This window comes from Labeo rohita, unplaced genomic scaffold (assembly GCF_022985175.1).
Source record: "Labeo rohita strain BAU-BD-2019 unplaced genomic scaffold, IGBB_LRoh.1.0 scaffold_221, whole genome shotgun sequence".
Lineage (NCBI taxonomy): Eukaryota > Metazoa > Chordata > Actinopteri > Cypriniformes > Cyprinidae > Labeo > Labeo rohita.
The window spans coordinates 5,125-18,512 of NW_026128451.1; the positions used below are offsets into that span (position 1 = coordinate 5,125).

General features: G+C 36.7%; 2 protein-coding genes across 4 annotated transcripts; both read right to left on the minus strand.

The window, feature by feature from the left end:
- Positions 1 to 512: 512 nt before the first annotated feature.
- Positions 513 to 6,401, minus strand: LOC127159493 (SLAM family member 9-like). 3 transcript variants are annotated; one of them, XM_051102306.1, is made up of 5 exons: positions 6,300 to 6,401; positions 5,664 to 5,990; positions 5,144 to 5,434; positions 1,755 to 2,103; positions 513 to 948 (listed from the first exon to the last, which is right to left on the minus strand). In XM_051102306.1, the coding sequence occupies exons 1-4, from the start codon at positions 6,355 to 6,357 to the stop codon at positions 1,997 to 1,999; spliced, it is 783 nt and encodes a 260-aa protein (XP_050958263.1). In that variant the 5' UTR covers positions 6,358 to 6,401; the 3' UTR covers positions 513 to 948; positions 1,755 to 1,996. The 3 variants fall into 3 exon arrangements, with proteins under 3 accessions (XP_050958263.1, XP_050958264.1, XP_050958262.1); XM_051102307.1 differs by lacking the exon at positions 1,755 to 2,103 and adding an exon at positions 4,656 to 5,004; XM_051102305.1 differs by lacking the exons at positions 513 to 948; positions 1,755 to 2,103 and adding exons at positions 3,422 to 3,853; positions 4,656 to 5,004.
- A 2,821-nt stretch (positions 6,402 to 9,222) lies between these two features.
- On the minus strand, positions 9,223 to 12,070 carry LOC127159497 (SLAM family member 5-like). The gene is made up of 5 exons (XM_051102309.1): positions 11,954 to 12,070; positions 11,654 to 11,836; positions 10,028 to 10,165; positions 9,467 to 9,754; positions 9,223 to 9,374 (listed from the first exon to the last, which is right to left on the minus strand). The coding sequence occupies exons 1-5, from the start codon at positions 12,009 to 12,011 to the stop codon at positions 9,223 to 9,225; spliced, it is 819 nt and encodes a 272-aa protein (XP_050958266.1). The 5' UTR covers positions 12,012 to 12,070.
- Positions 12,071 to 13,388: the final 1,318 nt, after the last annotated feature.

The following is a 13,388-nucleotide window of genomic DNA, read 5'->3' on the forward strand; positions in this document are numbered from 1 at the left end:
TTCTCTCCGGGCAAAGACTCACACAGCTTCTGGACAAGCTGCGTCCACTCTGCACGCTATGGTCATCCTGTGGGTGTTCAGGCCAAGTGTTATGAGATCTGTACGAGGGTGGCTCCAACCTAGAGCTACAGGAACTGTGTATAACGAACAATTACGCTCTCTGAGCTATGAAAGTTGTGGTGCAGGCTTTGGGAAGGGCGATGTACCCCGACAACCCCCGCCTGTTCGTCGCCATGGACGGCCCCCTGCAGAACTGCTGAGAACCCGCAACAGCCGGGCCTCCGGCCAGAACCGCCCAACTGCCAAAGTTCTTGCAGGAAAGTGGCAATGTCAGCTCGTCAGTAGGTTACCTAGAACCCTTGTAGGTTTTCTAGTTTTCCTCAGACGAGCAACCCAGAGGAGGCGGGCTAACTGACCTACCCAGATCCACTCTCGACCCGGGGATGAGAAGTGGACCAGGCCCTATTCTGACCGTCTATCATCCGGCAGACAGTCACTGCGTGGTCAGTAAGAGCATCCCTCCTCTCGGTTATGTTACAGCACTGTTTGCATGTGTTGTTAAAACAAAATGTAGCAATTGAAAATTAACAATTGAAAAACACAGCAAACTGTAAATGCATTTGTTCATTTAGAACATTTTGCATTTGTTTGTCTGAGGTATTTTGGCACTGAGCAAAATAACTGATTTGAAACTCTTCAGTTGAAACACGTGAGCTGAATCATACTAAAAATTCAAGTATGATGATCTTAACAAAAATCCTATTGTATGTTTTTTTTTTTGTTTGTTTGTTTTTTGTTTTTTTGTGCAAGGTTTAGAAAAATAAAACATTCAACTCAACTTGACTTCTGTGTTTTCCTGTTTTATCAAATGAAAACACAAAAACAATACCTGCTGTAGTCTCCCGTTCACCATTGTCGAAGTTTACCGATCTATGCCAACTTCCGATTCTGAGAAAACCAGAAATGGTCCAATGAACTCAGTGAATTCACAGATTATTTTAAAGAAGATAATACAGTTTTGTTTTTTTTTTACATTTATTAATATTTTCCAAAAACACAATTAAACTATTATAGTAAATTATTAATTAAGTAAATTATTATTTTTATTCTTTCTTTCTTTCTTTCTTTTTTTTTAGAAAAAAGTAATAAGCTGAACAATAATGCATAGTTACAAATGATGTTTTAATAATGTAAAGCTGTATATGTTGCCTCTTCTGAAAATTAAAATGTATATAAAGTTTTTTATAGTTGTCATTGTTCTGAGCTGAAACACGTTTATTTCACTGCTATCATCTTAGATTCCTGTCAGACAAACACAAAGAGTCAAAGGAGAAAAACAATCCTGATAAATGACAATTAGTGAAAGAAATTTGTTGCAAATTCATCATGAGAATCGATAACGCATTGGACCTGAACATCATTCAGAAACAATAAGCAAACTTAGCAAATCAGTGAGTATTATGGGATATAAAGCTGTTGTTGTAGCAGCTAAAAAGAGACAGTCATCAGAGTGTCAGTCTGATTTACAACAAAAGACCAGCTCAAAAGATTAGTTCAATAAATTTAACAAGATTACACTGTCAGAGAGGAGAGAGTCATACAAAAATGACCAAATAAAAGACTAATTAAAAACAATGTAAAAAGAAAATTATCTTAAGAGTAAGTGGTTTGTTTTATAAACACTTATTAAATAATTATGAGTGTAAAATACTTAAGAAAGCCACTATCAATATTATTGTGTCATTGTGACTCACCAGAGACAGTAACGTGAAATCTGTATCTGATGTGTCTGTTTCCTCTGATGGTCATGTCATAAAGTCCAGAGTCTGCGGTTGTGGTGTTTGTGATGGTCAGAGATCCAGTCTGATCATCCAGTTTCAGTCTGTCTCTGAATCTCCCATCAGGACCATCATATGTAATTATCCTACTGGACACTCTATTGAGTTTAGTTATGAGGATGTTGTTCAGTCCAAACATCCACAGTACCATAAAATCTCTACATTACCATATAATTATACGTTATAGTAAGACCAGAGTTTAGAGTGATTGAACCTCCCTCCTTTACTGACACTGACTTCACTCCATCTGAATCACCAGACACACCTGAAGAACAAACAGAACAAGATAAAGACTATTAAGTCACTAAGAGTAAACAGTCTGAAATTCAAAATGAATAATATCTTTTACTGATGAAACCTCATTTACTGAAATCACATGACTTCATTGTGTTGTACTGTTGTACCTGAACATGGTTGACAGAGTTCACTGATGTCCAGATGTTGAGTCTGGTTGCTGATGGGATTGTTGATCACACAGCTGTAGGTGTTTTTATCCTGATATTCCACCTCCAGAGGTAGAGAGAGACTGATGCTGAGATCAGACACACTGATTTATGAGAACTGATTTTATGAAAGCTGGTCAGTGTGTATGGACTGTATACATACACATACCAGTAATCTTGATGTCTTTGTTCACACAGCATCATACCGCTAACTTAATGGTAATGTTTCATATGGGTAAATTGTCACAACCAATTTACTAATACTTTTGAAAAGGTCCTGTTCACACATGATCTCTTAACAGTAATTCACCAGACTGAAGAAACTGAATGTGTGAAAAGGGATTATGCTGTGATTATGCTAAAATGTAACTCAGCGTTAATGTCATGGTGCCAGAAATGGAAGTAATCGCCACATTAACTACATTAACATATTTGGCAACTGAAAAAAATTCAACTATGCAGCAGTGATGGTTTGGTTCTGTCACAAACTTGTATAAGCAAAGAGACCACACAAACAATTACAGCACTTTCAGAACCTTATTGTGTCACTGTTCATGTCCCCGGTGCACTCCCCGCAAAACGCCGCTGCTTGACGGTATCCCCCCAAGACTCAAGGCCTGTAAGTTCTCTCCGGGCAAAGACTCACACAGCTTCTGGACAAGCTGCGTCCACTCTGCACGCTATGGTCATCCTGTGGGTGTTCAGGCCAAGTGTTATGAGATCTGTACGAGGGTGGCTCCAACCTAGAGCTACAGGAACTGTGTATAACGAACAATTACGCTCTCTGAGCTATGAAAGTTGTGGTGCAGGCTTTGGGAAGGGCGATGTACCCCGACAACCCCCGCCTGTTCGTCGCCATGGACGGCCCCCTGCAGAACTGCTGAGAACCCGCAACAGCCGGGCCTCCGGCCAGAACCGCCCAACTGCCAAAGTTCTTGCAGGAAAGTGGCAATGTCAGCTCGTCAGTAGGTTACCTAGAACCCTTGTAGGTTTTCTAGTTTTCCTCAGACGAGCAACCCAGAGGAGGCGGGCTAACTGACCTACCCAGATCCACTCTCGACCCGGGGATGAGAAGTGGACCAGGCCCTATTCTGACCGTCTATCATCCGGCAGACAGTCACTGCGTGGTCAGTAAGAGCATCCCTCCTCTCGGTTATGTTACAGCACTGTTTGCATGTGTTGTTAAAACAAAATGTAGCAATTGAAAATTAACAATTGAAAAACACAGCAAACTGTAAATGCATTTGTTCATTTAGAACATTTTGCATTTGTTTGTCTGAGGTATTTTGGCACTGAGCAAAATAACTGATTTGAAACTCTTCAGTTGAAACACGTGAGCTGAATCATACTAAAAATTCAAGTATGATGATCTTAACAAAAATCCTATTGTATGTTTTTTTTTTTGTTTGTTTGTTTTTTGTTTTTTTGTGCAAGGTTTAGAAAAATAAAACATTCAACTCAACTTGACTTCTGTGTTTTCCTGTTTTATCAAATGAAAACACAAAAACAATACCTGCTGTAGTCTCCCGTTCACCATTGTCGAAGTTTACCGATCTATGCCAACTTCCGATTCTGAGAAAACCAGAAATGGTCCAATGAACTCAGTGAATTCACAGATTATTTTAAAGAAGATAATACAGTTTTGTTTTTTTTTTACATTTATTAATATTTTCCAAAAACACAATTAAACTATTATAGTAAATTATTAATTAAGTAAATTATTATTTTTATTCTTTCTTTCTTTCTTTCTTTTTAGAAAAAAGTAATAAGCTGAACAATAATGCATAGTTACAAATGATGTTTTAATAATGTAAAGCTGTATATGTTGCCTCTTCTGAAAATTAAAATGTATATAAAGTTTTTTATAGTTGTCATTGTTCTGAGCTGAAACACGTTTATTTCACTGCTATCATCTTAGATTCCTGTCAGACAAACACAAAGAGTCAAAGGAGAAAAACAATCCTGATAAATGACAATTAGTGAAAGAAATTTGTTGCAAATTCATCATGAGAATCGATAACGCATTGGACCTGAACATCATTCAGAAACAATAAGCAAACTTAGCAAATCAGTGAGTATTATGGGATATAAAGCTGTTGTTGTAGCAGCTAAAAAGAGACAGTCATCAGAGTGTCAGTCTGATTTACAACAAAAGACCAGCTCAAAAGATTAGTTCAATAAATTTAACAAGATTACACTGTCAGAGAGGAGAGAGTCATACAAAAATGACCAAATAAAAGACTAATTAAAAACAATGTAAAAAGAAAATTATCTTAAGAGTAAGTGGTTTGTTTTATAAACACTTATTAAATAATTATGAGTGTAAAATACTTAAGAAAGCCACTATCAATATTATTGTGTCATTGTGACTCACCAGAGACAGTAACGTGAAATCTGTATCTGATGTGTCTGTTTCCTCTGATGGTCATGTCATAAAGTCCAGAGTCTGCGGTTGTGGTGTTTGTGATGGTCAGAGATCCAGTCTGATCATCCAGTTTCAGTCTGTCTCTGAATCTCCCATCAGGACCATCATATGTAATTATCCTACTGGACACTCTATTGAGTTTAGTTATGAGGATGTTGTTCAGTCCAAACATCCACAGTACCATAAAATCTCTACATTACCATATAATTATACGTTATAGTAAGACCAGAGTTTAGAGTGATTGAACCTCCCTCCTTTACTGACACTGACTTCACTCCATCTGAATCACCAGACACACCTGAAGAACAAACAGAACAAGATAAAGACTATTAAGTCACTAAGAGTAAACAGTCTGAAATTCAAAATGAATAATATCTTTTACTGATGAAACCTCATTTACTGAAATCACATGACTTCATTGTGTTGTACTGTTGTACCTGAACATGGTTGACAGAGTTTGCTGATGTCCAGATGTTGAGTCTGGTTGCTGATGGGATTGTTGATCACACAGCTGTAGGTGTTTTTATCCTGATATTCCACCTCCAGAGGTAGAGAGGGACTGATGCTGAGATCAGACACACTGATGCTGGACAATAAACTGTTTCCTTTGTACCAGGAGAGAGTCACATGACCCACATTCACTGCTGAACACAACAATGAACAATTCTGCTGTAATGATGATGAACATGATGAAGAGTCTCTGCTGATGACAGGAACAGGCGGATGAGCTGAAAACATGAAAGAATAAATGTAACTCTTCAGTTGAAACACTGGGAAATGTCATACAAAATGACAAAATAAAAAGACTATTTAAAAACATAAGAAAAAGTACATAAATAACTGTGCATGTGATCTTAAATTGTTTTATACATTTTCATTAAATCATTATTTGTGTAAATACACCTAAAGTAAATTATAAGTATGGCGCTGATAGCATAAACTGTAACTGTGACTCACCATAGACAGTAACATGGAATCTGTATCTAATCTCACTAATTCCACTAATTATTGTTTGATAAAGTCCAGAGTCTGTGATTGTGGTGTTTGTGATGGTCAGAGAACCAGTCTGATGATCCATCTTCAGTCTGTCTCTGAATCTTCCATCAAGAGCATCATATATAGAGATTTTACCGGACGCTCTACTTGTTATGAGCAAGTTGTTTGGTCCAAACATCCAGATTATCTCATCATCAGTCTGCATTTCAGTAAGATCAGAGTTTAGCGTGATTGAATGTCCCTCGTTCACTGACACTGACTTCACTCCATCTGAATCACCAGAAACACCTGAAGAACAAACACAAGATTCTTCTGTTTAAATGATAGATCTTTAAATAACTGCATGATGGATTACTAATGTAAACAGTTTGGAAATTACAATTGAAATCAATTTCCAAACCACAAAACCGATTACTAATTGCATCTTTGTGGTGATTCTGAATGAAAATCATCACAGCTAATCAAGCTATTGCTGCTGCTGTTTGAGCTTCAGTGTTTTTTTTTTTTTTTTTTTTTTTTTAGAACCACATTTAGAAAAACAAACAGTGAATCTGTCACAGAAAGAACTAAAGCCATAAAAACACATTTAAAACTCACCAAGCAGATGCCACAAACACAGACAGTACAAAACTAATTTGATTGCCATTTTCCTCATCGGTTTACTGAAAAGCTTTCGATAGCAACCAAAAATGTCTGAAACACAAGTGAGCTGTGATATTTATCTGGTTGTGTGTGAATCCTCCCCCTAACCTTCATCACAATTTATGTATGACCATCCTCTTTTACATAACTAAAATCAACAAGCTTTTGCTGATCTTACATTTTCAAACTGAAAACTAGGAACAGGCAAAATTCAGACGATCAGCAAACAGGTTGTCTGAAGCAATTGATGTCAAAGTTTAAGTCAAAGCCAACGTAAATTAAGCAGAAATAAACAGGCTTGGTAATATGTCCCAATCCACACTAGTATTTTCAAGTGTATTCCAAAAGTCTGAAAATGCTCAAATCATATTATGTGCATGTGTAACACATAATAAAAGTTTGCAGAGAGTATCTGGTACCCAGGGTACACGCAAAATCATTAATATATGTATTTTCTATTTTTTAAAAGTCTTTTGTGTATTTTTTCGCAAGCTACTAGTGGTTTCTTTCTCATTTGCTCCTCTACCCGGCTTTAGTATCTTTTAAATATTACTCAATATGCATATCTTTAATGTAACATCATCTGTGACAGCATTTCTTGTCCAACACTATGCATGTTTTGTATTTTCCTGATGACAGGCAGAGAAAACATGAGAGAATAGAAATATTCAAGCAGAAGAGGAAGAAATAAATATAGAGAGATCAAACATAGAGCATAATTATAACTAAAATTCCTTTTCCTTGAATTATATTTATTTGCTTCTAAAAACTAAATATCCCCAACACTTGGGCCAAAGTTAGTGTGTTGTAATAACTAAAGGGGAAACAGAACTAGACAGCTGTCTAGGTTTGTGTATATTTAAATATATACACAATCCTAGACAGCTGTCTAGTTCTGCTGTCTAGTTCTGTAAAGTTCCTCATGACTTGAGTAGCAAGCTGAAGTATATTTTACCTAGTAACTGAAGAGGGTGGCACAGATGGAGCCAGGCTTGTCATTCCACCAGCAAGTGACTCTGGGTGTGTGTTCATGGTGTGTTTGTTTGTTCACTACTCACTACTGTGTGTGTGCACTTGTATAGGTTAAATGCAGAGTATAAGACACCATACCAGGTCACACGTCACTTTCACTTACTTTTTTTTCTTTGCAAGATTGAGTTGAAGGTGATCTTTCCACCATCAGTTAAGACAAAATTCAATGTGCAATTAACCAGTTAAAGAATGGAAAGTCTCCAGGACCAGACAGTATACCAGCAGAGGCACTGAAGGTTGAGCTGGAAGCCAGTTTGGAGCTGCTCCATCCCCTCTTCTGTAAGGCAGGGATGTTTACTATCACCCTTTCTGTTTCTTCTGGCAATAGACTGGATCATGAAGACATCCACAGCCCAAAAGCAAATGGCGTACAGTGGACATTACAGTCACAATTAGATGATCTTGACTTTGCAGACCTCGCCGTTCTCTCACACCCAACAATTCAGGAAAAGACCAATAAAAGACCAATATTGTTGCTGATGCTTCAGCAAGCTTGGGCCTCAACAACCATAGAGAGAAGAGCAGGGTGTTAAAGATTAACACAGCCAGTAAAACACCCATAATGCTGGGAGAAGAGGTGCTAGAGGAAGTGAACAGTTTCCCCTACCTTGGCAGCATAATTGACAGGCATGGGGGGACAGATGCGGACATGAGAATACGAATCAGCAAAGTAAGAGCAGCTTTCCTCCAACTGAAGAACATCTGGAGATCTTCAGAGATTGGCATCAACAAGAAGATCATGGTTTTCAACACTATTAGGGAGCCTGCATTGCTGTATGGAGCTGAGACCTGGAGAATCACCACCACTATCATAAAGAAAGGTAAAGGTTTTCATTAACACCTGCCTCAGAAGGATCCTCAAAATCTGTTGGCCAAAGCAATGAGAAACTGGCAATGAATGAAACAGCAGCAAGTGGAAGACGACATCCTTCAAAGATGCTGGCGGTGGATTGAACATATCCTTCTCAGACCTGCAGACAGTACCACAAGGCAAGCCCACACCTGGAACCCAAAAGGAGGAAGAAAAGGGGCCGACCAAGAAACACCTAGCGCTGAGAACTGGAAGCAGACTTGAAGAGAATGAACCATACATGGGGCCAACAATTGGCACAGGACTGAGATTTATGGAGAAAACTTGTTGGTGGCCTGTGCCCCAGTCTGGGTTACAGGCATACAAATTGAAAGTAACCCTTCCTGAATAAGTAATTATTCCTATTGGCTAATTATTATTAATAATAATTTAGTAGAACTGTTGCCTGCTAACAACTCAAGAGTTAATATTACTAAATTTTTGTAAGAAATTACTTGTGTAATGTAATGAGAAATATTAGGTGACCTGTTTGGGTGACTGTATTTTATTTTGATAATAAACTGGCTGTGCTGTTGGCAATGAATAAATAGTGTGTTTAAATACACAAAAACGTTAGTATTCCTCCAGAGGGCGCTCAACATTCTAAATGTAATAAAACGGAGAGACTCTTGAACTTCAGAGTGAGAAAACTTTATTGATAAAGGCATGCAAATACAGATTACATATATACAGCAGTACTAAAGAGAGATCTCTTCATTCATTTGTTTGATGTATCTGAGGGAATTAAGCTAACATTGTAACCATCAAGATTGTAAAAGATTGTAAAATCATAACACTCACTGTTGTAACTTAGAGCATATATGTGAATGTTAATTTATGCTCTCAAATCATCTGTTATGATGAAAATGATTTGCTAATAAATGAACATCAAAAGCAGCATATTCATATATTAAGCCATTGCAAAAAATGAATATTAATAAATAACAAACAAAATTGTTATAGGAGAAATTCATAATAACTTACATACATCATAATTTAGGTTTGTGACAAGGGAATACGTGCATGATCTGATTCAGCTATTTTGAATCTGATGTCATACACCAGAAAAATGACAGTAGCCATGCCCACCAGAGCAGAGAGGACCAATCGGATCACAGCTTCTGTAGAACCACAACAGTGGACAGAGTCTGAGGAATAAAAACATCAAACTGAGATCAGCTCAGTCAATAAATGTTAATATCAGCACTGACATCAACTAATATCAGCAGTGCTGCTGTACCTGAACATGTGTGACAGAGTTTGCTGATGTTGAGATGTTGAATCTGGTTGCTGATGTGATTGTTGATCACACAGCTGTAGGTGTTTTTATCCTGATATTCCACCTCCAGAGGTAGAGAGAGACTGATGCTGAGATCAGAGACACTGATTTTGGAAAACAAACTGTTTTCTTTGTACCAGGAGAGAGTCACATGACTCATATTCACCACTGAACACACTAATGAACAGGATGATGATGATAATGATGAAGATGAACAGTCTCTACTGATGACAGGAACTGGCAGACGAGCTGAAAAAATGGAAGAACAAAGATAAATGAGGATGAATAAAGATATTAAAATAGCTGAGGGAAAAACATTGAGAGGAACCAAGACTGATCAGAAGTAGATCATTTAAAACAATCTGAAATAGAAAGTTAAATATACACCTGGCTGTAAACATAAAAAAATAAGATAATAATTATTTTTAAACAAATTAGTCATGATAAGATACTTTAAGATTTTCTTTAGATCTACTTTTAGTCTGTAGTAAATAAAACAGGTGAAACTGATATTTAACTCACCGTAGACAGTGAGGTAAAAAAAAGACCTGCTGTAAATATTAATCTCTACTTCATAACGTCCAGCATGCTTAGCTGTGGTTTTTGTGATGGTCAGAGATCCAGTTTGTTTGTCCAGCTTCAGTCGGTCTCTGAATCTCCCATCAAGAACATCATCATATACAGTCATGCTGTTGGCCTGTTTATTGATCACAGCTAAAGAGTTTTCAGTCCCAAACCACCACAAAATCTGACCATCATCCATTATTTCAGTAAGACCAGTGTTTAGAGTGACTGAATCTCCCTCCATCACCGATACTTCACCTGTATCATCAAACACACAAAGAGAACAAACAGAAACAGGGGTTTTCAAAGAATAATACTGTTAAATAAAACAACAAAAAGAAACAAAATGGAGAATTAATTCATTTCAGTTTTGTCCCAAAAAAAGGTGATTTTTTTTTTTTTTCAACTCACGATAGACAGCGAGAAGAAAATAAATCCTGATATGGTTGATCAGTAGTTCATAAATTCCGGCATGTTGAAATCTGGTGTTTGTGATGGTCAGAGATCCAGTTTGAACGTCCACCTTCAGTCTGCCTCTGAATCTCTCATAAATGTGATCATCATATACATCGATGCCCTTGGCTGTTACATTAAGCTCAGCTATTAAAGAGTTCTCAATCCAAAGCCTCCACATAATCAGATCATCATCCACCATTTCAGTAAGACCTGAGTTTAGAGTGACTGAATCTCCCTCTATCACTAAAATTTTATCTGTATCATCAAACACACAAAGAGAACAAACATAAACAGGGTTTGTCACAGACTAATACTGTTAAATGAAACAACAAAAATAAACAAATGGTGAATGAAGTAATTGCAAATTTGTCATAAAATAGAAGAAAAAAAAGTTGTTGTTTTTTTTTTAAACTCACGATAGACGGTGAGAAAAAAATAAATCCTGATATGGTTGATCAGTAGTACATAACGTCCAGCATGTTGAATTCTGGTGTCTGTGATGGTCAGAGATCCAGTTTGTTTGTTCAGCTTCAGTCTGTCTCTGAATCTCCCATCAGGAACATCATCATATACAGTGAATCTGTTGGCCTGTTTATTGATTTCAGCTATTAAAGTGTTATAAAACCTCCACTGAATCAGATCATCATCCATTATTTCAGTAATACCAGAGTTTATAGTGACTGAATCTCCCTCAATCACTGACACTGACTTCACGTCTGCATCACCAAAAAAAAAGAAAAAAAGAAAAAAGAAACAGTGTTTGTTACAGATTAAGACTTTTAAATAACTATAATTGTTTCTGAAAGTTAAAAAAAAAACAATAATAATAAAAAAAATAAAATAAAATATTGAGTGAATAATATGTAAATAATTATCATAAAACAATAGAACAGACACAAAAGAAGCAAAAAAAATAAATAAATAAAAAAGTGGATATTGTATTTTGTGATATTGGAAAAAAAAAAGTTAGACAAATGTTTAACTCACCAAAGACAGTGAGAGTGAAAATTATGCTCATGTGGTTTATCAGAAGTAAATAACGCCCGGTATCTTCAGTTGCAGTGTTTGTGATGATCAGAGATCCGGTTTTATAATCCAGCTTCAGTCTGTCTCTGAATCTCCCATCAAGAACATCATCATAGACAGCGATTCTGTTGGCCTGTTTAGTGATTTCAGCTATTAAAGTGATTTCATTCCCAAACCTCCACTGAATAAGATCATCATCTGTTAATTCAGTCAGACTAGTGTTCAGAGTGACTGAATCTCCCTCCAACACTGACACTGACTTCACTTCATCATCACCAAACACACCTGAAAAATAGAGTTTGTCACAGATTAAAGATTCAAAATGCTGTTACTTACATGGAAGTCTTACATGGTACCAGAACAGAAGTGAATAGAAGACATAAAAACACATTTCAAACTCACCAACCAGACGCCACAAATAAAAACAGAACAAAACTGATTTGAGAAACATTTTCTTCATCGGTTCGCTGAAAAGCCCACGATAGCAGTGTTTAACATGTCTGAAACACGTCTCTACTGATGCTGTGTGTGTTTGTGGTCTTCCCTCAACGAGACTGAACCTCTCTGTTGGTTTATTCTCACACAACCATTTCCTTAAACACAGGAAGTCATTAAAATGATCAGTCTTATATGTTAAAGTGAATTCTGGCCCTGTATGAAAACTAACAGCAGAAGAGTGAAGTGTTGGATAAGTGTTGGATTATATCAGTTTCTAATGATGTTGTGAGATGATCAGCTGTTCACCCGTGTAGTTCATCAATGAAGCATGATGATAATTTTTGGACTTTTGACTCTTAATTAACTGTTTATGGATTTATTTTATTTAACTATAAATATGTTCTGTATGGCATCAAAATTTAAATAAATAAATAAATAAATAAATAAATAAATAAATAAATAAATTCAGTTCATATTTAGCAGTAGAGAAAATGAAGAAAAACAAACCACTGACCTCATTCAACCATGCTATAGACAAACTAATGCAGAAGCTGTTTGTCCACCAAAAGACCAAACCACATTAGATGTAGATAAATCAGACCACAGCAGGTTCAACTTTAACTCACAAATTGAGCTGCTCACACTACATTCTGTGGTAAAGTTTAATCAATGTGGTAAAGTTTAATCAAACATTTCATACCACTTAGGAATATTATAAACAAATGCGCATGCTTTCACCAACATTTGCAAATAACAGGAATTGGTGGAAACTTTTTGCAAAAAAAAAAAAAATGAGTGTCAGTTGATGGCCTTTCATTTTTAACCTGAAATGTGCACGCTGCTTTTCTAATTTTCATGTAAGTTTTCTGTCTCAAATGAAATGTATCCGTTTTGATTTGTTGTTACTAAAGGTGAGACACGTCAGGAAAATAGATTTTTTTTGGGACTATTTTGTCATAAATTGCATACCATTCATCTCTGAACTTACTGGACTAACCGTCTGTGACTGTAAATGAAATTAGGCTCCTGGTTGATATGTCCTAATCTCAATAAAGTTTACACACGCTTTTGGAAAATTAACTAGATTTCACTCAGGACACGTGCTGTCTATGGAAGTTTGTCCAGGACCAGTTTCAGAATTAAATCACTAAGGCTGCTCTCACATATATATTTTTTTGTCCCATCCATTTCACGTGTAAAAATAAAAATGGTCGGCACGCTTTTACTTATCCAGTGGAAGTTGGCCTTTGAGGCTTCACTGGAACCTCCACTCAACGGATCCTGTGAAGTCTCTCTGTGTCAGAGGCACCAAATTATCAAAGGCACTAAAAGATCTGGAAGCAGAGAAAGGGAACTTCTGGCTATGGCTTGGGAGAAAGGACAAGACATGGGGGAGCAA